The 27,341-nt window shown below is 37.0% G+C and overlaps 3 protein-coding genes across 4 annotated transcripts; 2 read left to right on the top strand and 1 right to left on the bottom strand.

The window, feature by feature from the left end:
• The first annotated feature begins 483 nt into the window (after positions 1–483).
• Positions 484–13,086, top strand: cdkl1 (cyclin-dependent kinase-like 1 (CDC2-related kinase)). 2 transcript variants are annotated; one of them, XR_006106517.1, is made up of 10 exons: positions 484–673; positions 2,903–3,024; positions 6,121–6,193; positions 7,443–7,533; positions 8,497–8,697; positions 9,654–9,736; positions 10,790–10,846; positions 11,071–11,232; positions 11,746–11,907; positions 12,090–13,086. XR_006106517.1 is itself a non-coding variant. In XM_042500657.1 (9 exons), the coding sequence occupies exons 1-9, from the start codon at positions 506–508 to the stop codon at positions 11,845–11,847; spliced, it is 1,059 nt and encodes a 352-aa protein (XP_042356591.1). In that variant the 5' UTR covers positions 484–505; the 3' UTR covers positions 11,848–13,086. The 2 variants fall into 2 exon arrangements, 1 of the variants encoding a protein (XP_042356591.1); XM_042500657.1 differs by having other exon boundaries at positions 11,746–13,086.
• Positions 13,087–13,327: 241 nt separating this feature from the next.
• Positions 13,328–17,544, bottom strand: dmac2l (distal membrane arm assembly component 2 like). Its single transcript, XM_042501211.1, has 5 exons — positions 17,470–17,544; positions 17,243–17,339; positions 15,753–15,961; positions 13,847–14,018; positions 13,328–13,724 (listed from the first exon to the last, which is right to left on the bottom strand). Exons 2-5 carry the CDS (start codon positions 17,335–17,337, stop codon positions 13,610–13,612), a joined length of 591 nt encoding a protein of 196 aa, XP_042357145.1. The 5' UTR covers positions 17,338–17,339; positions 17,470–17,544; the 3' UTR covers positions 13,328–13,609.
• A 59-nt stretch (positions 17,545–17,603) lies between these two features.
• Positions 17,604–26,679, top strand: l2hgdh (L-2-hydroxyglutarate dehydrogenase). Its single transcript, XM_042501074.1, has 10 exons — positions 17,604–17,841; positions 20,699–20,814; positions 21,591–21,742; positions 21,836–21,967; positions 22,048–22,210; positions 22,854–22,888; positions 22,967–23,134; positions 24,119–24,276; positions 24,408–24,539; positions 24,686–26,679. The coding sequence occupies exons 1-10, from the start codon at positions 17,750–17,752 to the stop codon at positions 24,879–24,881; spliced, it is 1,344 nt and encodes a 447-aa protein (XP_042357008.1). The 5' UTR covers positions 17,604–17,749; the 3' UTR covers positions 24,882–26,679.
• Positions 26,680–27,341: the final 662 nt, after the last annotated feature.

Raw genomic sequence — 27,341 nt, 5'->3', positions numbered from 1 at the left:
ACTGATGTCAAACCATGTTAAAAAGGGTTAATTTATTCGAAATTTCACAATTTTGATTCAGTAAGTCAAAACTTTGGCTCATAAAGAGCATTTTTATTTTTGTTTTGACCAACTTCTTTTTCTTCATTTTCTGTCAGTTTGTAATTATACTTCAAAATCAAGCAAACAGCTACTTAAAATATCAACTTTAATATAAATATAGTATTATATTGACGCACACTGTGTCTGTATTTCTGATATCATAACATGAAAAGCCACCAAAATATACCAACATATTTTTGGTTTTAGAAAAGCATTATTGTATCTTTTTGCAGGAAAAATACAGTTTTGATCTTATAATGAATTAATTACAGCTTTAATTGAGAGAGATATTCCTGAAAGCACCAGGTGTCTCTCTTCTCTGTGTCCCTGCTGTGAACCCTCCTGTGTCTCCTCTCAGACCGTCCCGCCTCCTCCGACCCTCCTGAAAAAGTGTTTTTCACCTCTGGATGTTTGTGGCCTGAGGATGGAGAAGTACGAGAAGATCGGGAAGATCGGAGAGGGCTCCTACGGCGTCGTCTTCAAGTGCAGGAACAAAGACACGGGGCAGATCGTCGCCATCAAGAAGTTTGTGGAGTCCGAGGACGACCCCATCATCAAGAAGATCGCACTGAGGGAGATCAGGATGCTCAAGGTGACGGCTGAAATTTTTTTTTTATTTATTTATTCAAAGTTCCCGAGATAACACATCAAATCTTTTGCTTATGAAGTAAAAACATGGGAAAGAAAATGTCAAAATTATAAAAATAAAAATTAAAAAGAAGGAATTATGACATATTTAGTCAAATTTTGGTTTATTAATTTGGAATTATGGGACAAAAAAAATTTTTAAAATGAGATGGCAAATCAAATGTTGGCTTGTTAAATCAAAACAATGAGATAAAAAGATAAAAAGATAAAAAGATTATAAAATTAAATAAAATTTTGGTTTATTAAGTCAGACTTGTGATAATACATCAAAATAAAAATAAAAAACATCATATCAAATGTTGCATTGTTTACCAAAATTTTGAGATAAAAAGCCAAATTTATGGGAAAAGCAAGTAAATTTAGGCTTATCAAATTAACAAAAAAATCAGGTAAAACTTAAATGTATGAGCATCTAAGTCAGTTTTGATTTATTGAGTTAACAAAAAAAACCCAAAACATTAATGTCTTTTATCTCTTCGGTCAAAACTTAGATTTTTATCTCCCAATTTTGACTTTCTAAATTAAAATGTTGACTAAATAACAATTTTATTTTTGGTATAACTGATCTTTCCTTTTTCTTTTTCTTGCCTCCATGAAGTTTTCATAATACTTTAAATTCATGCAAACAACTCGTCTAAAAATCACCCATGATGAAATATGGTATTACACTGAGTAACATCATGTCTGCATTAATTAAAGAAGTTCAATTTATGTGTAAAAGAAGTTTACTTTATATTTTACCCTGAAAATTCACTGTAATAATTCACATTCAAAAAAAAAAAAAAACCACGATGTAACACGTTATTTGAAAGCTTGATTTGACCTTTTCGAAGATGCAAATCCTGTTTTTAGTGTCTTCGTCTCCGCTGAGCGTCCAGCAGGAGGGACAGCCTGCAGTTAATTCTGCAGACGGAGGGGGAAGCATTTTTGTAGCTGCTGCACAGAGAAAAGAGCAGCGTTCAGCAGAGGTTTACAGCTCTGTAATCAAGTGAAGGAAAAACCCTGCAGGGTCGGGACTGACTGAAGAGCGTAAATTAGACTCTGAAATGTCTCTGATTTTTATTTAATGGCAGGAAATTAAAAATTAAAAACACTTTGGCACCAGGTTGCATCACTGTTCCAGTTGGTCAAAGTGTGTTTTTGGTTGTCTGATTGTAAAATGTTACTTAAGACTCGTGTCAGTTAATTAATCTAAAACCATTACATCAAGTAATCCTGTTATTTTTTTATTTTTATTTAATTTTTTTTTTATTTATTTATTTTATTTTCTGTCTTTTATTGGTCGTAACTCAGGTGTGCTTTTACTTTCAGTGACTCATTATTTTTTGTATTATTTTGTCTCATTTTCTTAGTTTTACTCATCTTTTATTGGTCTATTTATCTTATTTTATTCTGTTATTATTTTAATTCATATGTATTGTCCTCTTTTAAAGGTCAACTCTTAGTATATTATTTTATTTCATTTTTTTTTTTATATCCGCTCTAACTCTCATTTTTTAATCTTTTATTTGTGTATTTTTTCATTTTAATCATTTTATGTTGTTTTACTCTCAGTTTTCATGCATTTGAGTCACTTTTATGGTCGGTTGCTGGCTTTGTATTGTACCTGCAACTTGTGCCTCCCACTTTGTGCATTTTTTGCCTCCACGTGGAATAAAATGTGCTCGCTTGCATTAAGTGATTAGAGACTTTATTAGTGTGGAAATACACAACATAATTATCAACAATAGTCAGTTCTTAGTTTTCTCAAACAAAAAACACCAAAAACATTGATTCTTTCTAATTTTATTTAACTTTTTTTTAAAGTAAAGGCTTAAACCTGTTTGTTTTCTGCTGCATCGTAATTATCAAAGATGCAGCGGTGCAGTTATTGGTGGTTTAATTAGTCATGCGGTGGGTGGGTGTGTTAGTGTCCAGCTGAACATCAGGGGCTCATAAATAGGAGAGGAGGGGGACGGTCGTCAGGGGCAACAGCATGTTTATTACCAGCTGTTAACAGTTTAGTCTGTTTGATAAGAGCAAACCACAGCTGGTGCGGCTCCATCACCAGTGCACTGTACTGGTTTACTGGTGTTATTGAGCTGTATTTGTGTGGATGTTGTATCTCTCTGATAATGTGCATGATTTTAGAGGATCCCTGTGTGATCTTTTTCTATATTTTGTGTCTCTGCAGCAACTGAAACACGCCAACTTGGTGAATCTGATCGAGGTATTTCGGCGTAAACGAAAGCTTCACCTGGTGTTCGAGTACTGCGACCACACGGTCCTCAACGAGCTGGACCGACATCCCAGAGGGTGCGTGCGTCTCCTCAATAACAGCAAGCAAAACTGAATTTATAAAGCACATTTCATTCCAGGTGAAAGCACACAAACTCTATGTGGACAGTGTAAAGATCAAATAATAGACATGAGTGAACACAATTGAAACACACACATAAATAATACATGTGAAGAAGTGGGAATAAAATTTAAATAACTAAGATCAACAACCAACCAGTAAGAATTAATAAGACATTAAAAGCGTTTAAAATATGAGAATAAAGTAAAATAATAATTAAGACTGGCTAATAAAAAAAATAAAAGTACAGTAAAATAAAATAATAATTAAGACAAGCAAGCCAGACTACTGAAAGGTGGAGAGCTAAAAATGAAGGTTTTAAATGCATTTAAATAGTTTTTATGATACTGAACAGTAGCACAGTGTCAAAAATGAAAATTATAATTATTTTAGATTACTTTTTTTTTTTTTTTTACCTTTTAATATATATTTGCAAACAGAGATAGACAATAAATGTGGATAAAGAGTGAAGCTGCTACTATGCAACAACTGAAGAAGGTTTTTCAGATACAGATTGTGTAAAAACAGAGAGCAGCTCAATTAGAAAAAAGGACATTACACATATGTCAGGCACAAACGTAACATTTTTAAAAAGGAAATATTAAAACATCAGAGACGGAACCAACATGAAACTGCAATAAGTAGGAAATGAAATAATAACATACATACATTTTACACTTTTAAATGTATATAAAATGTTAGGGTTTTCTTTTTCTAAATCCATAAAGTTTAAAGAGGTGAATTTTTTAAAATCATATGCTCACATTATTATCTTGTGTGCATATGATTTTAAAAAATTCACCTCTTTAAACTTTATGGATTTAGAAAAAGAAAACCCTAACATTTTATATACATTTAAAAGTGTAAAATGTATGTATGATTTTGCTTAAGTCTTCACATTTCCCAAAATACGTTGGTTTATGTTAAATTTATAGCAATAAAACAACAAATATTCCAATTAAAATGTCAAAAAAATCCCCAAATAGCAAACACAAAGTCACGATGTTAAACATGAAACTGCAGAAACACAAAATACAAAATGAAGCAAACTGTAAACAGCATATATGTACCAAAATCTCAAAGTTAAAATCATTTTTACTTGCTTCAAATATTCTTACTGAAATCATGATGAAGATTTAAACTGTATGACTCAGTCCTCTGTGTGTGTGTGGAGCAGTGAAAGCTTTAGAAACCTGTATTAGTGATGCAATGAAAATGATATATTTCTTTATTAAAGGACATTTTTTCTGGATTATATGAAATGAGCACACAGCTGAGTTTACTGTACCGACATAAAGTCTGAGATAATGAGCGCATCAATCTGTGAAGGTGGCTTTTGATTAAACACAGCGCTGTGTGCTTTCTATTATCTCTGCATTACATATACAGCACACCGTACACTGAGCTTTGTCCCGCTGTGACGGACACGGTGCTCGTCTCCGGGGACGCTGACCCGCTCACTGAGGAATGTTTACAGTGACGCTCTCCCAGAATGCATTGCTGTTGGGGAGACTCTTTAGGCCTGGCCACATTTTATACGGAGTGTTTTCGCTGTCTGGTCGTCTCCCTCTGCTGCTGGCCGGGACACAGCAGGTTCAAAAGAAGAGAAAACAAAGTGGGGTAGAAGGGGCGGAGATTGTTATTAATTGCCCGTCACAAGGCTCGATTTAGCCATTTCCACGGCAACACTGATAGATGACGGCCTCTGAACCAACAAAGGCTCAGTGTTAGACATCCAGACGAACAGTGGAGGCTGCTCGCTGTCCTCCACAGAGCCGTCCGAGGGACAAGAGACGTCTGAAAACAGAGCTGGAAAACTAGAAATGACCCTATAAAACCCAAAGAACCCAAACAATCTTAGTTCTGCAGCTGTTAGTTTATTTTTTAGATGAATGTTTGTACATCTATCTATCTATAGCTCTATATCTCTCTATCTATATATAAAGGTTTATAGCTCTATACCTTTATATATCTATATCTATCTAAATCTCTAGCTCTATATTTCTATCTCTATAGCTCTATATCTATATTTCTATCTATCTATATCTATAGTTCTATCTTTATAGCACTATATCTATCTATATCTATAGCTCTATACCTTTTGTACCTCTAGATCTATAGCTCTATATCTATCTATCTATCTATCTATCTATCTATCTATCTATCTATATAGCTCTATATTTCTATAGTGCTAAATCTATCTGTATCTATAGCTCTATATCTCTATCTCTGTAGCTCTATATCTCTCTATCTATATCTATCTATATCTATAGCTCTACATCTCTATAGCTCTATATCTATAGTTCTATCTTTATAGCACTATATCTATCTATATCTATAGCTCTATACCTTTATATCTATCTATCTATCTATCTATCTATCTATCTATCTATCTATCTATCTATCTATCTATCTATCTATCTATCTATCTATCTATCTATCTATCTATATCTATAGCTCTACATCTCTATAGCTCTATATCGATATCTCTCTATATCTATAGTTCTAACTCTATAGCACTATATCTATCTGTATCTATAGCTCCATATCTATCTATATCTATAGCTCCATATCTATCTATATCTATAGCTCCATATCTCTATCTATCTATATCCATAGTTCTATATCTCCATATCTATTTATCTATCTCTCTGTATCTCTATAGCTCGATATCTATCTATATCTATAACTCTATGTCTTATAGTTCTATCTCTCTGTATCTAGATCTCTATCTCTCTATATCTCTATAAAAAATACTTTAAAAAAATAGCAAATTTAAATCCTATTTCTTAGCTTAAGTTTCACTAATTGGACGTTTCTGGAGCTTTCGTACCAGTTTTTATGGCCTTTATCAACAAATGCTGTTTGCTCAGTTGTCAGGAGAATAATCAGTTTTAACTTAGTATGAAAAGTTCAGCTGGTGAATCTTTTCATGCTACTTTTTCTAAAGTTGACATTAATTGTTCAACCTCAAAAGGATTGTTTTACAGGAGTAAGTTTGGTGATTAATGAACTCATCATCCTGACGTGTTGATTTCCTTCTCGTGTTACAGAGTTCCAGAGCATCTGGTAAAAAGTATAACCTGGCAGACTCTGCAGGCGGTTAACTTCTGTCACAAACAAAATGTGAGTAAATTATACTCTGTTTTTTTCTATTTCTCCTCCCACCTCCACAACGCTGGCTAACGTTAAAGTTGCAATAATGTTTTAATCAAATGTTCAAAGAACGTTTTAAGGCGGTTTTATCATTTCAAATAATGTTCTTGTGAGGCCTGAGATTACAGACCTTTTTTTTTTAAGATGAAAATGTAATGTAATCTATATATATATATGATGCACGATAAGTATCGTAATGGGACTTATGACGTCATACCGATAATTCCGATAATCAAATTTTTGGCAGATAAAAAGAGCCGATAATAATGAGCATAAATTGCTTTGATTTCGCGCGTTTTGCCCAGGGTTTCGCTCCACCAGTACTACACTCACTACATTACGCTGCGTGTCAAACTGCTGCTAAATCAGTCCAAAACATGTCATCAGTCAGCAGCAGGGTTTCCCCCATAGTTTCGTCTTCTTTTTTTTTTAACTCTTTCCTCGCCATTGACGAGATTTTCCGTCAATCTGTGTTTTCGCTCTAATGTAGGGGACACTGTTACGGATGTTATGCACTAAAACAAAATATCCCAGTCCAAAAACAAACGAATAAGACGATTTAAGGTCCCAGGGTGACGGGAGGAGAGGACTACTAACCAGGGGCGTGTCCAGGGCGTGGCCTTAAATCTGATTGGCCACCCCATTATAACTTGCTATCTGTCCAGCCAGCTTAAACTGTTTAAAGCGTAAACTGAATTATTGTTTATAGGTCCAATTTAGCCTTAAATCTGGCAGTCAGTATTGTGTCAGTAGTGTCTAGCTTGACTTATTTTACATTCAAATAAATAGATCAAGTTTGTTCACACAGGCTTAGTCATTTTAATTTTTGGTACTTTAATTGCGTTGGCACTTTATACTTGCTATACTGCTATACTTTAGGAGGAATAGTTTCTTTAATAAAGTCAAACAGTGTGTGTTTCAGTTGTCAGCTTCGCTTCAGCTTGTTTTTGAATTCCTCTCGTCTCCTCCCACCGAGCCCTTCGCTTAATGGCTTTTTTTTTTTTTTAACAAGAATTCCTTCTCCTTGGCTGAGCAGCAGTTAATGTATCACCTAGACACAACAAGACCTACAAGGGCCCCCATTTAACAGCACTGTCTCTCTGCCTTTTTACTGTTTCCCACACACACCCTTTAACTCTCTGCATCTCACAACCACACAGCATCTGAGCACGTTATTCAGCTCATCGTGATTTTAATTTCATCACTTCTGTTCCTGCAGTGCATCCACCGAGACGTCAAGCCGGAAAATATTCTCATCACCAAACATCAAGTCATCAAACTGTGTGACTTTGGGTTCGCCCGGATTCTCAGTGAGTTTTAAGGCTTCTTCAACAGCTGGTGGATATTTGACAGTGCCACCTGGTGGACGCTAATATTTGTTGGTGGCTTTTTAGTATTAGTAGTATTTGTATTTCAAAAACATGAGAAGAAGGCAATGAGCAATGAATGAAAAAATAACCCCAAAATTAGCAAGAAACAAGTAAAAAGAACAATAAAATTACCTGAAAATTGGTAAAATAAATAAATAAATAAAAAAGATATTAAAAAACAAAACAAACAAGGCAAACAAGATTTGGAGAAAAGTGCCTAAAAATAACAAATTCTGCAACAAATCTTTCAATATATAATTATGGCAATTGTTATTTTAATATTATATTTCTCCAGCTCATTTTTAATAATAATTATCAAAATCAATTTTTTGCGATGTTTGTTGCAATTGTTTGCAGGACATATCTTGCCAAATTGCTCATTGTCTTTTTTTCCTAAAAGAAGTCCAACTTTCTGATTTTAGCAAGATAATGTGTTATAAATTGTGTTGTTTTAAGAAGTAATAGAAAAGGGTACTTTACCTTATCAAGTCTTTTGATAATTCTGTTGGACTAAATTAAGGGATAAATTTAGGGTATAGTTTAATGAGCAGTTGTTTCCAAACTCCATTAGGACCCCAAAGATAAATGTCAGGAGTCGCCAGATAATTAAAAACACAGTTTAACGAAGACGATACTTTTTTTAAAACAAGGAATTTGTCTTTTTCTGCCCTTTCGCTTCCTTTTTCAGGGTAATAGTGATAATTTTATCCCTACTAGCCAGAAAAATATTCAAATCTATCTGCAAACTTTTGGACAAATACTAAATTCCACTGAGAAATATTTCATAACATAAAACCAGTATACTGAACTTTAACAGAAAACAGAGTGGTTGTGTGATTTGTAAAAAAAAAAAAAAAAAAAGAAACCTCACATCTTATATGTTTCTGTGTTTTGTATCACCAGCCGGTCCATGTGACTACTACACAGACTACGTGGCGACGCGTTGGTACCGGGCCCCTGAGCTGCTGGTGGGAGACACTCAGTACGGCCCCCCGGTGGACGTTTGGGCGATCGGTTGTGTGTTCGCAGAGCTGCTGTCGGGGATCCCTCTGTGGCCCGGGAAGTCCGACATGGACCAACTTTACCTGATCAGAAAGACTCTCGGTAATTCGAATCTCTCACAAAGTTATTTAACAAACAGGATAGCTAAACCTTAACGTTATTATATACAGTACTGTAATGTATACAGTATTAAAAATACGAATATTTCAGAATAAAACAACCTTAACAGACTAAAGTTGCAAGTAGTTAGTGTACCTTGTCTTTCTTTGGCAGACAATGTGAGATTTAGAATAATAATCTTCTGGTATACCAGCAGATTATTTAAAATAAAAATAAGGTTCTACGTGTAAAGGGAGGTGACACTACATATTGACTTCAGTCTGAGGAAGTAATTTATTTCTGACTCTTTTGGTGTTTTAATGCATTGTATGTGTCCTCTGTATTCTTTTTTGCCTCTTAATTAAGATACTAATAAGTAAATAAATTCATTGCAACTTTGCAACACATCTATGGTAGCCTAAGACTTTTTGCACAGCACTGTTGTTTAGGTATAGTGGTCATTAATGTAAGGAATTTCAATTAATGACAATGCATAAAGCATGCACTTTTGAATCACATGGAAAATGTTGCAATACTTTGGATTATCAGGATAGTCGTGATCACAGATGAGTGTTGTGTTCCCTGATTAAGCCCAGGGAACTGTCTCTTGATGAGCAACAATGAGAAAAATTATGTGTTACACCCAAAGCTCAAAGGCAAACTGAAAACCACTTTCCAAAACAAAGAGGAGTTCGTGGAGAGACACAGCAGAGAGAACACAAACACAGCCCTGCGGCACCGGCACGTATTAAAGGGCTTTTGTATTTTGGATACTTGTGCTTACATTTTTCCTTCATGTCATGAAAAAAGAAGGTTTTGGAAGCTGGAAATGTTTCCAAGGACAGAACAAAATTGTAAAATATCTGTAAACCTTCACACAAGTAAGTATAGTACATAGTTTAAACCGGTCACGTGAGTAATTTTAAAGATATTATGTTCGTCTTTCTCGTCCTCTGCAGGAGACCTGATCCCTCGACACCAGCAGGTCTTCAGCAACAACCAGTTTTTCTGCGGAGTTTCCATCCCAGAGCCTCAAGAGATGGTGAGACCCACAGATGTGCTCCACCTACCGACATCAGTGTTTACATGCACAAAATATTACCTTTTTTGCCCTTATTTCAGAATAGACAATGCTCGTTCTAAGCTGTTTAAATGGCTAATAAAAAAATAATATTCTACTTAAATTCCTGTTTACATGCAGCATACTCCGATAAAATTGCCCTAACATGTTGATTATCATGTCAAAATAAAGAAGAGTAAAAAGTGCAAGACAATTACTTGAAAAAAACAAAAACGCAAACAAAAAACATGTGAAAGTTAAATAATAACTAAAAAAACCCCACAAAAAACAACAAAAAGGCAATGAAATTAACTGAAAAAAAGTGCTTAAAAATTATTACAAATAATACCTGATTAATTTACTATATATATTAATATTTGATGACAATTTTAAATATAGTACTCTTGTCATTTTAGCCCAGATAATAAAAAAAACAACATATTTTTTAAATTTTTTAAAAATGTCAGTTTGCAGAACATTTGTTGCCAAGTTGCTCATTGCCTTTTTTCCTCCAAAAACAGGTTTAAAAACATGTGAAAGGTGTGTGAATGATGATGTGATGATGATCCTGGTTTCAAAAGCTTAACACCCAAATAATACCTGATTAATACCACATGTCGTAATTAAAAAATTCTACATTGAGTAAACGTCCTAATTCAGAATATACAAACACAATATGCTGTTTACATGACTCGCATCAAATTTGGCAAAAATTGAATATTAGTGTGCATGTGAGCGTAGCCACTTTTACAGCTGTATGTGTCCCTGTGCTGTCGTTTTTTTCCCCTCTCCTGTCGCTGTGCCCAGGTGCGCTGCATCGCCTAATGCACCTGTGTTTTTAGAAACTGTCGTTCTTTCTGTAATTGAGATATTCAGTGAGTTTTACCAGCCTGAACGCAGCAAACAAAGGTTAAAAAGTCAATAGAGGAAAGACAAGAAAAAGTTAAATGGACATGGTAGTTTAAACAAATCGCAAAATATTAAGTAAAATCACAAAACATACAGATTTTTTAAAATATTTTTGTCTTTCTGTAGGAACCTTTGGAGCAGAAATATCCAAATCTCTCACATCAAGCTCTGAGTCTCATGAAGGTAAATATGTCGTGATTGCAGTCTTATGTTCTGTTTCATGTTTTCAGGTTTTTTTTTAATTCACTCGACACATTTACAAGCTTTGCATAATAAAATTTGGAGTTTAGTCCAGTGAAATGTGCATGTTTCACATTATGTATTTAATTATTTAATTTTTTTTGAAGATATATGTGTGTTAGAAAAGGTAATAAAAAGTACTGAAAACGATGGTTTTGATGGTTTAGGGTTGTTTGAGGATGGACCCGTCCGAGCGTCTGACCTGTGAGCAGCTCCTCCAACATCCGTACTTCGAAAGCCTGCAAGAAAAGAGTGAGAGCACATCTCGAGAGCAGGACCGCTCCAGCAACAAGAGGACACGTTTACCTCGCAAACACCTTCCTCCCGGGGTCAGTAACCTCCTGCACGAAGAGTAATGACTTTACTTAAAAAACACAAATTTGCTGCCGTTTCGAGGGCTAATGTCAGTGTTTTTTTAAATATTGCATATCTTCAAGTCAGCTATCCAACATCTGTGACATCTGCAAGCAACGCTTTGTTTTAGAGAAATTCTGGGATAAATAGTGGATGCATGTGTATGTTTTGCAAGTAAAAAAAGACAAAAAAAAGGTAAAATCAAATATCAGTCAAATCATTGACTCGTTCAAACTGGGGACTAAAAAGAAATACTTGGCAGCCAAAAATGATTGATGACCTAACCAGGGAAGGGAGGGAACATATTTATGTATTTGTGGTTTAACACCTTGTTTCACCACTTTGTTTTAATATTATATTGTTAATGGTGATGTTGTTTTTGACAGTTACCTTATTGTTTTTTTACTCTGCTTTTATTGTCTTGTGAAGCGCTTTGTAACATCCATTTTTTCATCCTTGACATTTTATTTTATGTTTCCTGCTTGCAGTATTTGCCACAGCTGACCAGCAGCAGCATCTTCCCGGCTTTGGACAATAAGAAATACTACAACAACCTACGCAAGTTCAACTACCACCTCCCGAACATCTGAACACGAGCTGAATCAACTCCGAACGCCATCAATGAGCAGCGTTTTCTGAAAACTCAGAAGGTGAAGCAAATTCAGGATTCAACCACTTTTTAAAGGTTTTGTTTCCATCACGTGGGGTGTGTCGGGCGTCTCTTGATACTGATGTCAGTCTATGCACTATTCCCCGACGTGTGGACTCAACACATGTTGGTTTTTATGTATGTTGCCTGCGTTTCGAGCTGATTTTGTTGTATTTTGTATAGAAGACAAGGAGCGATGTGCTGCTCTGCTGGTGGTCGCTGAGTAGACTGAAGGTAAAACTACTGCCTTGCCTGGTTTGCCAAATGTATTTTTTTATATAACGATGGACTCTCTTAAAAGAGTGAATCTTTTTGGTAGTGAGTTTTATGTCTTGAGTAACTTATAACGTAGAACACAAGCTTTTTTTTTGAGCATTTCTGAAACTATTTATTGACGTCAGGAGTGAATATTCCTTTAACCCACATTTAGTAGCATATACAGAAACAAAACACACATTATCTGACGAACTTTGGTGCTAAGGATGTTCACAGCCATCTTTCTGTCCTCAGATATTCAACGAATGCCAAATTTATCTAAAGAGAAATTATTTAAAAGACTCCTTTTGAATTTCATTCAACTGTTTTCCTCTTTGTACCCACATACGGAGTAACCTTTAATACATTTAATGTTGAGAATATAATAAATTGAATAGTTCAATCGAACAATATAAAGTGCTTTTGTCTTTGCCGTTTTCTTTAAAGGGACAGTTCACTCCTAAATCAAAAATGACAGATTTTCCCCTCACCTGTGGTGCTATTCATCTACCTAGATTATTTGGTGTGAGTTGCAGAGTGTTGCAGATCTCAGCACAAGGTAAATGTAATTATTCTTACAATATCAGGTTGTGTTGTTAATGAGCTAACTAGCATCCTGAATGTGTCCAGTTGGTCTTCTGGTTTTCCCTCCTGCAGCTGTGGAGAGGTATTTCCTCTCATGCAGGTGTTGAACAAAACGTGCTGGTTGGCTGTCGGTTGTAGGTGTTGCAGCGTGTTCAGGTGTAACTTTTTAAACAAGATACCAGCGACGTGAAGGACCCAACAGTTAGCCTTCATCAACACTATTTTTTTAATGTCTGTTCGGTGTGTTTGGGCCTGAATGTTCGCTCGTTCAGTGGCTCTAGGTGAGCTAGCAGTAGATGCACGCTTCCTTCTGCGCAGTGATACAAATAGCGGTGTAGTTCGGTAGAAAGAAATTAGTCCCTACATGAAACTGCTCACAACGAGGTCTGTGGATTATCTTGAGTAACCAGGTCATGATTTCCAGAAAGAGACATAACTGTTTAGTTTTTCAAATGTATTTTTTTGGCGCTTTGAGCACCACAAGCCGAGCGACCTCTAGTTCCATCACACTGAAGAGAAGGCAGACATCGCTACGGCCGATATCTCCTACACTCTGCAACTCACACAAAACAAATAATAATTTCGATTGACAAATAGCACTACAGGTAAAAGGAAAAATATGTTTTTGATTTTAAGGACGATCTGTCCCTTTAAAGCTTGATTATACTTCAAGCTGAAAGGTGACACATCAACCTGAATTATTCTCTGCTGCCGCTGCACACCAAGTAATGATTCACATGTAGATACACTTGACGATATAGCTGAAGGATCTACCTGCCGGCCAACAGCTCTTCAGATCTTTTACCTGAAAACCTTTCAAAAGGTGTCCAAATTTTACAATTATATCAGGACATTGTTTTCAATCACTCCAGGTCCAGCGCTATGTCCAGATGTGGGAGTGCTGTTTGTAGTCTCTTAACTGTCGTTTCTTTGTCTTTGAATCCGGGAAGATCACTGAGAAACAGATACTCCAGGTTCCTGTGAGGAAATAATACATAATATTAGGTATTTTCACTAAATCAACAATGTGGATTTTAAAATTTATTTGCACAGAAACATAAGATTTGAATTAACTCTTTTGTCAGCTAATTAACACTCACCTGAGTTTGTGTAGGGCGATGATGCCCTTATCGGTCACATTTCCACACGACACGACCTCCATCATGTACAAACTCTCCTGCAGATTCTCTATTGAGCTCAGCCGCTCCAGGCAGGCGTCCTCGATGTAGATACACTTGTTGAACTTGATTTCGTCCACATGTTTCAAACCATCTGGAAAAATAAACACAAAGCAAACACACTCTTTACTGAATATATTTGCAAAGGCAAATACGGAGGCATAATGCAGTCATTTGAGAAATTCTGCGGTTTTATGAATTAATGAGATAATAATGTTGTACTCATGTGAATGCGTTATGCCTCTGTAGGCCAAAAAACGGGCTTTACACCAAAATAAATCTGAGTGGACTCTGGCACCAAAGTGTGTGTGAGTGTAGCAGCCAACCAGGTCAGAGCCGCTGCACTGTGTGTGCCGGCAGAGTGTAAAACCTCCCGCTCACTTGCGTCACTTTTGGATAATCAGTCTGGGAGAGATGCACTTTCACCGTCGCCTTTGCTTTCTTGTTAACAAAGAGGGGAATCACTTTCAGGTCAACGGTCGAGGTCAAGCTCATGTTAACGCGGTTAATGCAAAATTTACACTTTCTGAACTTAGCTTTAATCTTTGATTGGAGCAGGCTCTTTAGCCTGTTAATCCAACACTGATAGGCCCGGGTATCGAAACTTGACACTCCTTTGGTTCTGACCGAGTATCAAAAGCCGGCATCATATGTCTGCTCAGATTGATTTTCTTGTTTCCTTATTCTCTGATCAGATAGTTCTTGATTCAAATCAAGCAGCTTAAGGTTATTTTTAAGACTGAATAGCTGCTTGCATTAAGACATTTAACATATGAGAACAATGGCCCCTTTTGTTGAATGAAAACAGGATATTGTATAAATAAACATTTTCATATAACTTAAGGGTACAGTTCACTCCAAAAAAACCTACATATTTTTCCTTTTACCTGTAGTACTTTTTCACTTTAGATTGTTTTAGTGTGAGTTGCTGAGTGTTGGAAATATCGGCAATAGAGATGTTGCTTAAAGCACCAAAATACACAGTTAAAAAAACTCAACAGCAATGTCTCTTTCCAGAAATCATCAAATAGCAGTAGATGCAAGCCTCCCTCTGTGCTGTGGTACTGTTGGAGGGTGTAAAATGTGAGAGAAGGCAGACATCTCTACAGCCGATATCTCCAACACTCTGCAACTCACACCAAACCAATGTAGATAAAAAGCATTACAGTTAAGTGGAAAAATATGCATTTTCTTTCCAAGTAAGACATCAAAAAACATTTTGTTATACTTGGAGATCACACTGTAGGGCCGCTACTACTTCCCTTCTTTGTGCCACCTTTGCATTTTTAAACAGAACTAAACTACAATGGCATAGTGCCGCTCCAGTGTGTGATTTTAGACAGCATGCCGGCATTGCAGAATCAAATGGGGCGTGACGGTTTGTTTTTAACACAAAAGCGTTGGTCTCTAGTGTGACATAAAACTTGCACATTGGCAGCGATTTATGAACAATAATGGCATTAATGTGGCGCTAACAACATTTACCGTCTCAGTAATATAGTGGCTGATCTCAGTTGCTAAGGAGCTCCCACATCTCATTGTTTTCCCAGAGTGTGAATGTTAAGCTAAGCTAGTACAAATAAGTAAATGTGCTAAACGTTTTGTACTTAGTTATGGTACTTGCACCCTTTTGTAAATCTCATTAATGGTAAAAATCTAAGAAAAGCAAGGTTTTTCTCTTCAACTTTCATCAGTCCACTAATGTTGTGTGTGTTTTTCTGGTTTAGTCTTGTTAAATCCAGCCATGACCATTTGGAGGTAAGTGGAAATGAGAGTGGGACAATTCACAAGGACAAGAACACAATATTCTGCACACTGTAACACTGACCCAGATGGTCAAACCCTCTGTACATGATGCAGGATTCGGTGGCGTCTATCGCCTGGATCTTGTATCTGCCCAGAGGCCCAGTTGGCAGACTGTTGTAGTCGTGCTGCCAGCGATCGAAACCTTGAAACTTCACTTTGGCACCGCATCTCAACAGCCACTCTGCCGCAGCTCGGTCCGGACCAACAGCTTTAATCCTCTCATAGTCGACCCTGAGTAAACATCAACAAACACTCAGTGTACCAAACACATTGACGTCACATAATGTGACAGTTTGTGCTGGGAAGAGAAAAAGTTCAAATGGCGTCCTGCCCGCCAGGCCAGCTGTTTAAACCAGAGCAGATCACTCACTGTTTATTTCATTAGTTATTTATCAAGTAAAAACACCATATTTTATATTATTTTATTTTATAAAAAATGAGTGATCACCATTTTTTTTTAGTACTTTAGGTTTTTATACTGTTTCTTAAACTAAGTAAACAAAGCCACAGGGAACATTTGATTGTGACACCTTGTGATGGACATTGGTCATCAATTTGGACGTTTTGTAGACTCGTGTTCATTAAAAAACTGGACTTGCATTTTTGAAATAGTTGTTAGTTTCAGCCCTTGAGTTAGGATCACAAAAACCAGCAACCCACCGACGATAATGTGTTGAATCAATATGCAGCAAAACAGGGCTGGACAACATATTAATATTATCAATATGAGACTGAGTTTATTATAATGTAATAAAACTTGAATGGAATTTTCTGGTTGTAAAGGGAACAAATAGTGTGAACAACTGGGTGTAAACAGTAGGCTATATACAGACATACTTAACCCTTTTAGGGTCCGGATCAACATCACTTTTTTGTGCTGCGTTCAGAAACCTTTCACAAGTATTTAAATCTTTGAACACCAAGAAAATTCGCTTGATTTCTTCTTTGAAAATATAGGGGGAAAATACAATGAGCAACTTAACAAGAAATGACTCAAAATTTTGCAAATAAATTAGTAAAATGTTACAAGAAAATTACCCGAAGTTTAAAAAAAGGAAACAAAAAAGTAAAACAACAGAAACAGGAAATAACATGAAAAAGTGTTCAAATAAAACAAAATTATGTTTTGTTTTTTTCTGTAAATCCTATCACATAGTTAAAATAATTCTATGGATTTTTTAAAAATATTTTTGCTAGTTATCTGATAATTTTCTAATGATTCTCTTTCTCTTAGCTAAGGCCTTTTTCTTGTCACAATTTTTTTCATAATTTACTGAATATTGCATGCCATGTTGCTGACTGCCTTCTTTCCTCCATGTTTTTGAAAAAAAAAATCAAAATCAAACCATGTTTCTCATGTTTCAAAGATTTAAATGCTTGTAAATATCATCCAAACGCAGCATAAAAAACGATTTAGACTTCAAAGGGTTAACTGCCTGTCTATGCATTGCTATGTAGCCATTAGTTGGCACACGTAGCTGTATTATTAACCCATTAATGCTGTTGTATCACCTGTTGAAAACTGCATTGAGCCAGCCCCAGAAGTGTCTGCGGCTCCACTCCCTCTGACCCACAGCAGCCTGCACTGCCCTCGATAAAAGCCTCATATCTGAAAAACACGCACAAAATAAACTCTACTATTGTAGCTTTTTTATTTTATTACTGTTATATAGTTGACTGAGTCAGCTAAACAAACAAAAAAAGCCGCGACACATGAGAACAGGATAAAATAATCTCACCTGCCCTCCAACAAACACGGGACTGTTTACATCTCACGAGCGTCCATCGCTGTCGCCTTTGACCTAGTGACGTAAGGATAAACGTGCCCTCTCATTGGCTGGGAGTGGGGGGACGCCGGGGGGCGTGGTTACGTCTCTTCTTTCAGGATAGAGCAGCAGGATGGGGGGTTAACAGCGGCGGCAGGGAGGAGGAAACACAAAAAAAACAGAGCTCAGTGAAGTCTTTCTGACAGTTGGACAATGAAAAAGCAACTGTGAGGAGCTGCTAAATTTTGCGACGATGATCCGGAGACTCAGCGGGGCGACTTTTAAGGCTGTCGGAGCCGCGCAGCCGATAAAGGACGTTATTACAACCAGCAGGCGGCTGCACAGGTAAGACACCACGGAGAGGAGGCTTCACACAGTGTGGGACTTCAATTACACGTGAGGAGTTTGAGGACTACTTGTATCTCCGGTACAGTTATTTTTCTCACGAACAGACAGACATGTTCGGAAAAAAGGTAAACAAGCCACTGCCTGTTTGTGTCACGCAACTTTTAATTGATTCCAGGCATTTCCAAGGACATTCAACACCAAGACACAGCTTGCATAACGTCTCTGCTCTCTGCAGAACCTGATCTGCACACCCCACCACATTGTTTCTGCACACGAAACATTTGTGTCTGCATTGTGCCTAGCTAACAATGATAGCTTCATCCAAATGTGGTTAAGCTGTTTCACCATTTGAAACCTGAGCAAACTGGTTAGATTTCTTTTATGGGGAAAAAGCAGGTTACTTGGCATGACATGCCCCACAAATAGCTAGAAATTGGGAGAAGGTGACAAGAAAGTGACCTGAAAATTAGTTTTAAAGGGTATGTAATAGAATCTTTCAGCGCTTCTTTAAAAATGGCATTTCATTTTTCATTTTAATTTCACCCTTTCATTTTAAGGGGGAAATTAAGTAAGTTAAGCTTTTCTAACAATAGCACACACATTTGGAAACGTGCTACACCCAAACACATGAAAAATATATATTAATGAAGAAAAATAAATTACAAAAAAGAACACAGAGCAATATGAGACAGACAAAACAAACAAAGACATAACACATGAAGGTCATTTATGAAAAGGCTTGCCTATATATGTGGGTTTTAGCAGTCACGGCAAATCTAAAAGACTGGCAAAGATGGTTCAGGTGGGTTGAGGCTAAAACAGCGAATCCACAACTTTGTTTTGCGGTGGGAGCGAGGGATGGATAAGAGGCCAAGATATTTGGATGGGAGTGGTCAAGAAGACGAATAAGGAAGCAGGACATCAGAAATGTAACGGGGTGCATGGCCTTATTTGTAATCAACAGGGTCTTGTAGTTTATTTTGAATTTTACAGACATAAAAGAAACTGTCACTATAAAAAGATGCAGATTTTCTTTGTTAGTTTCAGCAGGAAGTCACTGGGTGAAGTCACTGGGTGAAGACACGCCTGCAGCATGTGTTTCATGTTAGACCTATAGAGTCTGTAGGCTACTCGGGGGCCATGGCACGGCAGGTTATGTAATGGGGCCCCTCTCCAGTCTGCTTTGAGTAAACTCTGAAATGCATATGTTGTAACTTAAATTTATTGATTCTCAACACGCAGGTAACACCTGCACTGGTTGAATAAGACGAGCATGATATCAGGACACAGATTCATGAAAGACAAGTTAACGGATCAAATGTTCTTCAAGCTGAAGCAGAAAACAGCTGCACACGTTTTTACAAGTTCAGGCAGCCGCCCCCTCTACTCATCTAACTGCAAACTGACAAAAATCCTTGAAGCAATTTTTTAACTGAACATTTGAACTTTTAGCACATGTGGCTTTGGGGGACCCCAAATCTACGTACAGGTGAAGAGCAGGGATACTCAACTTGATTTGCTTGGAGGCCAAATGACAGGAGGTCAGGGGCCAGTTGCAGTAGCCCCATACAAGGTTTTAGGATTTTAGAGCATTTATAGGATTTCAAGACATTTCTCGCAACTTAAGGACATTTCTGGGATTTGAGGACATATCCAGGATTTTAGGATGTTTCTAGAACTTAAGGACATTTCTCAAATTTTAGGACATTTCTAGGATTTAAGAACATTTTTAAGATTTTAGGATGTTTCTGGGATTTTATGACATTTCCAGGATTTTAGTGTATCTGAAAGATTTTAGGATATTTCTCAGATTTTAGGACATTTCTAGGATTTAAGGAAATTTTTAGGGTTTTAGGATGTTTCTGCGATTTTATGACATTTATAGGATTTTAGTAAATCTGAAAGATTTTAGGACATTTCTCAGATTTTAGGACACCTGTCAAATTTAGGATGATTTCAAGACATTTCTTGAATCTCGGGACGCTTCTAGGATTTTAGGACATCTCTAGGATTTTTGGACATTTCTCAGATATTAGGAAGTTTCTAGGATTTTAGGACATAAGAAGCTTAGCTAAGACTTCTATCACGGGCACAGAGGATCCTCCACCGGCACTTTTTTGATAAACAGGCTCTATTTTGATGCTGTTTAATGCCCTCTGGCACCTTACGTATACTAACAGTACAAACACAATTCCCACTGTGAATCACTGTATTTCTATTGTGAGTTAGAATATGGTTTGGGGGCCACTCGGCACCCTATCAGGGACCAGATTTAGCCTAAAGTTGTAGATATTCCATTTGTGATGTTCCCAAATATCATCAAACTTTTTCTCTGGTCTGTTTTCTTGGTTCCTCCCCTTGTTAGAGCTATTTGCCTGGTTCTAATTTTAAAAAATGAAAACAAGATGTTGACTGTTCCCAGAGTCCTTTGTATCCGGGAGGGCATAGTGATATAAACTGTTCTCTCGTGCTGAACATTGTGTTCTTCCAGCTCTTTTAAAGTGCTTCATTATGTGAAATTTTGTGGTCGATTGAGGACAAGTTTGATATCCTGTAACTGCTGCTTACACTCTGAGCCCTCACACGAGTTAGTTTGTGGTAATTATGTTCATGAAGGGATTTACTTTGTGTAGCCTTTTAACAGAGCTGAAGAGTCTCCAAATAAGTTAACTTGCACTGATCAGGGTCAAAGGTCTATCGACTGCTCATACAGTCGCGTACAGTTGGACGTTGAACCAGTGACCTAAATATTCTGTTCTGCTCTCTACCTTCTGCAGCCTGTAAAGCTGGTTTCTTTATCAGTAAACATTTTAAATATGACCTGTCGGTAACCTCTCTGTGTTCTGTATTCCAGCACGTATGACGTGGCCGTGGTGGGCGCGGGCATCGTGGGCCTGGCGACAGCGAGAGAGCTCATTCTGCGCCACCCGTCACTCAGCTTCGTCCTGCTGGAGAAAGAGAAAGAGCTCGGTGGGTTGAGTTTTGAAGGTTGTTGATGTGACGGAGGAAGACGATGTGCTCTAAAGAGTGAAACGTTTTGCATGTCACGGTGATTAAAACCAGTTGCACAGTGCTGCCAGTGAATATTTGGAAAGTGAAACAATTTTTCTGTAATTGGCGCTGAACTTTAGCACATCTGAAACGGAACAATGACTTTGATTTAAAAGTGGCACATTTTTTATGGGTAATTTTAAGGAAAATTGCAGGTGCCTTAGAAAAGAAAAGATTTAGGCAAACTCAAATGCACTGCTAGTTGGAAATCCTTTTTTTTTCACAATTTTTTGGTTTGTCTTTTGTTAACAATATATTTATTGGGGGTTTTCAATTATAACCAATTTTATATATAAATAAAAAAGTCAGTCTTGGCAGCAAATATGGTATACTATTAAATGAAAAGGCAAGGAAATAAAAAAACATAAGAATTAAAACAAAGACGCATAAAATTACGGTAATTAAAATGTACAGTAGCTGCTATTGAGTTTGACTACAGATTAATTCTTTACTATCAAAACATTTGTGATGAAGTTTTGATTAATTTTTCATTATTTTGCACCGATGGGAAACAGGAAGGAATACATACTTGGTTTGAGAGTAGTGTAGCTGAAGCTGACTGAAAAAACTTTCCAGTAACATATTGAAAATGGTTGTTGATGCACAATTGAAAAATCTAAATAAAGCCTCATTTTCTGTTTTTCATCTTCTTCATCTTGTTCTTTTGATTTTCTTGTCACTTTCTTGTTCACCAGCTGTGCACCAGAGTGGGCACAACAGTGGAGTCATTCACAGCGGGATCTACTACACGCCGGGCTCGCTGAAGGCCCGTCTGTGTGTGCGAGGAGCCACTTTAGCCTACGAGTACTGCGAGAAGAAAGGGCTCCCTTACAAGAAATGTGGAAAGGTCTGCCTGAGCATTTTAACCAGATAAAATACAAACCACTAAACATTACAACATGCATGTGATACAAACTTATTGATGTGTGTGTTCCTGCAGCTTATCGTGGCTGTGGAGCAGGAGGAGATTCCCAGACTTCAAGCTCTGTACGAGCGCGGCATGAAGAACAATGTGCGTGACCTCAGCATTGTCGACGCCAAGGGGATCAGAGAGCGAGAGCCGTACTGCAGGGTAAGAGTCTCGGAGACGCCGTTGTTGTTCCCACAAAAGAGAAGACGGCAGTGAGGGTCTAAAGTGTGTCGTCCTCACAGGGTATCATGGCCTTGGATTCGCCCTACACTGGCATTGTGGACTGGAGGATGGTGGCTCTCAGTTACGGCCAAGACTTTGAGGAGGCAGGCGGCAAGGTGGTAACCGATACTGAGATCAACGACATTTCCATGGTCAAGGAGAGCCCAGCGGGGAGCACAGAAGGTAATAAACTGGTTCTGTACATCGATGTGTCGACCATTTGGTGGAAAGAAGTGTACGTAAAGAAATATTTCAGCCACAAAGTGATCATTTATCAGTTACTCACCCTGTGTTACATTTAATTTGTTTTTTGTGTAATGCACTTTTACAAAAATAAACTGTATCAGCACAACTAAAACAAGTGGAAGAGAGAAAAAATACAAGAAACAAAAAACTGAAAACAAAACAAAAAAACACGTACACAGGATAAGCAGTGTTTTCAACAAACATGATGCTGTCGCTCCACACCGTCTTGTGAGTAGGATGAATAGAGAATATAATCTCTGCTCCTGTATTATCTTACAGTGATAAACAGGACCAGTTATAATAGTAATAATAATGATAATATATAAAACGTCCTTTATATAGCACTTTTCATATTGAAATATAGTATACATTATAACAAAATGGTGCAGTCTACATAGTCAGTACTTTTTCATGTATTTGAGTATTTGTACATTGTGGTACTGCTGCTTCGGCTTAAGAAAAATATCTGACTACTACTTCCACTTCTGGTGTCAACAGTTATAATTTAACAGGAACTGTTGAGTAATTTGATATCCGGCCAACAATGTGTCTTTTTTATTTTTTTAAATTTTATTTGCAGGAATGAAATATCCAATCGCAGTCCGAGACAAAAAGGTAAGACACACGCAGTTAAAATCATCACAGTATTTAGATTGTGTTCTATTGTTTCTGATGTTTGTACTGTTTTCACAGGGTAACGAGGTGCGCTGCCGTTACGTCCTGACCTGCGGCGGCCTCTACTCTGACCGCTTGTCTCAGATATCCGGATGCAGTCGAGAGCCGCGGATCGTCCCCTTCAGAGGAGATTATTTGGTCCTGAAGCCGGAGAAACACTATCTGGTGAAGGGAAACATCTACCCTGTAAGTCTGCGGAGGAGCTGTACTGTATGTCCATACGTCCAACCTTATAGTTGTGTTACATGAGTCTTTTGATCTTCAGATGTCTCTCCTCATGTTTCTCCTGTTTAAAATCTCCACTCCCTTAAAGCTTTGCTTTGTAACTTCAAACTGTGGCGGCCTCAAGTGGCTGAAGAGATGGTTATTGTTTAAAGTTTGGTAGAATTCACAACAGCAGTCTTTTTATTTATTTTATTCTTATCATTGTTGGTACGTGGAGGTGATGAAATCCCAACAGGTGTAGCTGTTATTGAGTCCAACTTTCTCTGAAAACAAGCACCAATTCTCTGCTATTTATAACATTTTTGGATTCCATCTTTAGTTTTGATCCCTTTGATCGATCAGTATTGAGTGCTGCTGTGTATCCATGTTAAATTTTACTGACAAACTAATTGATAAAATGAGCAATCGGCGTGCACACCGGATATTTATTAGCTATTGTTCCCTGTCACTTCTTTATGCTCCTGATGTTGGTTTTTAAAGTAAAACCGAAAACGGTGTCAACAGATTATCAGCCTGTTCGATTATTGGGGCCAATATTTGTCATACTGCAGATTATCTGTATCAGCATTTTATTTTAATGATCGCCGCTAAAATTAATTAATGATTAAGTGTGTGTTTTACACTCAACCAACACCGGGGAAGGCAGTCTGCAATACCTGCAAAGAAAGTTTCAGTTTTACATTAAGACATTTGCTTAAGGCAATTAAACAGTTTTGAGTTGGACTTTGTGATATTCCAAACTAAATTTTGACAGAAATATTTTCAGTTTTATTGTAAATGCATATCGATTCCAAATATTGGGTTATGGGTGTCATTAAGTATTAATAAATTGTATTGACTGCTTTTTTTCTGTGTTCTGCATCCCTAATACTGTTATTAGAATGATTTCAGACAATTCATACATACTTCATTGTTTCTGCTTCTTTTTCTTTCTATTATATGCAGGTCCCCGACCCTCGTTTCCCCTTCCTTGGAGTTCACTTCACCCCGAGGATGGATGGAAGCGTTTGGCTCGGCCCCAACGCCGTCCTCGCCTTCAAAAGGGAGGGATACAAAGTGTACGACTTCAATGCTCGAGACTTTGCAGATGCTCTGTCCTTCAGGTACAAAAGGAAATCGTTTTATTTTCCTTCCAGTGTAGTGTCCTTGAACTAAATTTTCCAGGGACACAGATTCTGAAATCATCTAATTACAGAGTAATTGTTGCATGAGTATTTCTTTTTTTTATGTGCAGGGGCCTTCAGAGGCTGGTAATGAAGAACTTAACATACGGCATTGGAGAGATGTACAGAGGGGTTTTCATTGGTGCACAGGTTAAAATCCTGCAGAAGTACATCCCTGAACTGTCGCTGAGTGACGTGCTCAGGTAAAGCAATAATGCAAGACCTAAAAAAATGCATGCACACCACAGTAAATAGAGATGTTTGTCAATAGACGCACATTTGCCAGCACAAGTAAGAAGATAAAGGATTCAACACTGTTTTCTGTAACTGTGGTTTTTCTCCTCTTCAGGGGTCCTGCTGGAGTTCGAGCTCAGGCGCTCGACCGAGACGGAAACCTCGTGGACGACTTTGTGTTTGACGGAGGGGTCGGAGACGTGGGCAGCCGGGTGCTTCATGTGCGTAACGCTCCCTCACCGGCGGCCACCTCCTCCCTCGCCATCGGTGAAATGATCGCAGACGAGGTGGAGAGCCGTTTCTCGCTGTAGAGCAACACAATGATTGCAGAAGTAAAAACAGAAAACCAAAAATAATCCAGCTTGAGGTGGCAAAGTGAAACTATGCTGTATCAGGCTGTCACTACCTCAGCATCACTGTCATTAGCGTGGAGACATTTTTATTGCAGGTCAAGCCTTAATTTAGGGGGAGAAAGTGACATAAATTTGACTTGATTACATTTTTTAAGGCAGTTTAAACTGCAGTAGTGCTGTTTCAGGTTGCGTAATGTTTACTCCACGACATTTCAAGTTAAAATTATTTTTGTTCGCGCCACATTTCTGCTTAAAAACAAAGTACGTCGTGAGTTACTCTTAGTGAAAATTTTAGACATCGAAAAAAAAAAGGTTTAGCTTCAATATTGTCACTGTGAGGATACTGTTTTGAATTCGAATATAACTTTTTAAAGAGACTGACCATTTTAAATGAGGAATTTTAATAGTATAAATCTCGTATGGATTTTTTTTAATGTGTTATGCTTTTTTCCTCAGCAACTGACTGCGTGAAAGCCAACTGTCACTTTCATTTGAATATTTTAATCTGCTGGTTTACTATGAAACTGTTTTTGGGAGAAAAAGAAATCTCAAAGAAGAGAGGAAAAAAAGAATATTTAATTGTTAAATGTAAAGAGGTTTTGTGCCACACTCAGGATGAGAAAGTTGGTTTTATTTAGTTTTTTAATTGTTGAAACCATAGAAATAAATAAAATGATTTTATTTCTATGGTTGAAACTCTTTATGTAATGCACAGTTGTACCTGCAGAACGCACAGTTTAGGGACAAAACGGGTTGTTTTTTGGGGCATTTTGTCTGCCCAAATTATTTTGACATCAAAAACAATTTTAAAACATCTCAAGACTAAAAAATCTTACGTCATACTTACATAGATATCAAATGAGAGCCTGTATTTGGAGGTACTTTTGTAATATTTGCAGCAAAGAACGGATTTTTGGCACAACTTCACACTACATGAATCAGGTTTACTGTCCAGCAGGTTCTCACAGACTTTACTTTTGCGTTTTGGTGCAAGAGAAAGAAAAAATTAAGTGCTGCAAAAGTCAAGAAACACAAATAAAGAATAGAAAATCTTATAATAAAAATTCAACAGTAAATGCTAGAAAAATGTACAATATGTCAATTTTAAAAAACCATACAGCTGTGCAACTTTGGACAGGAATGTGCAGCAGTCCATAGTATGTATTATAGATATAAATATTATATTGTCGTTTTAAAGTCTTTTGATTTGCTTCATAACTTTTTTCAGGAGTGAAAAAATCTCAAAAGTTAATTTGGAAAAAAAAGTAGGATCCTGTTGCCATAAATAGTATATTTTATCATATAATGTAAAAGATGATGATGATGCCTAGATCAGAACAAGGAAGTAGGGTGTTAATTTTTGAAGATAGTTGAAAGTCTTCATGTAACATATACTTCTACCTGCAGAACGCACAGTTTGGGGAAAAAGATGTGTTGTTGTTTCGGCATTTTGTCTGCTAAAATAACAATTTAAAATCATGTCAACACTAAATAATCGTACGTCATATTTACATTGATGTCAACTGCGAGCACTTACATGTTTTATAAACTGTTGTATGTGGGTGGGTGGGTTGTTTGTGATTTCATGTAATTCTGCTCACATTTGCTCTTTGTTCCACCTTCAAAGGCTTTACATATGGCTAATATTTCTCCAGACAATGTTCCTATAAAATTGCTGTCACTGCATGCCATTTATTGACAAATGAATGTGAAAGTATTTTTTACAATGAATACATATTTTTGAGTCGCAAATGTACCGATGTTTGTGGTTTGTGCCAAATGACTTTTGAGTATAGACTGCATATTATGAGATACTTTTAAGTGATTTCAATGAAATATCACTATTTTAAGCGTTGATTTAGTTATGTTTTCCGATGTATGTGTTCATCACACACAATGTGTCCAAAGACCATTGGAAATGTGAAAATCCACAATAATTTCTGTTTTTTAAAATAATTTTACTCTATGATAAATGGTGTAATTTGGGGGAATTTTAAAGAAAATGCCAAAATAAAAAATATAAGTCCCTCCCCAGAAAACCTGGAAATCCTTGACAGTTTTGGAAAAGTCATGTAATTTATTGCATGTAAAATTTAATTGTTACAGTAATTTTCTGTGGCTAACCTTACAGGTGATGTAACCTAATAGCAAATTTATTTTCTGTAGCTGTTGACTTAACTTAGCTCTTGTATGTCTCTTAATTTTCTCCCAGTGCTTCATTTCACCCTCCATATGTGTCAGCTAGCTGAACATGTTGAATTATAAATGCCAAAGTTTCCATAGCAATGCTTTGCTCCACGACCTCTGTTTAAATGTACTGCATCCTTGAGGTGGAAGAGGAAGTCTGTGTCATACCAGGTGAATGATCATGGAAATTTTAAATATATTCCATGAAAAGTGATGGAAAATAATTGGAAA

The sequence above is a fragment of the Plectropomus leopardus genome, chromosome 14 (genome assembly GCF_008729295.1).
Source record: "Plectropomus leopardus isolate mb chromosome 14, YSFRI_Pleo_2.0, whole genome shotgun sequence".
NCBI lineage: Eukaryota > Metazoa > Chordata > Actinopteri > Perciformes > Serranidae > Plectropomus > Plectropomus leopardus.
The sequence above is the reverse complement of the archived record's forward strand: the minus strand, read 5'-3'. Positions and strand labels throughout refer to the sequence as shown.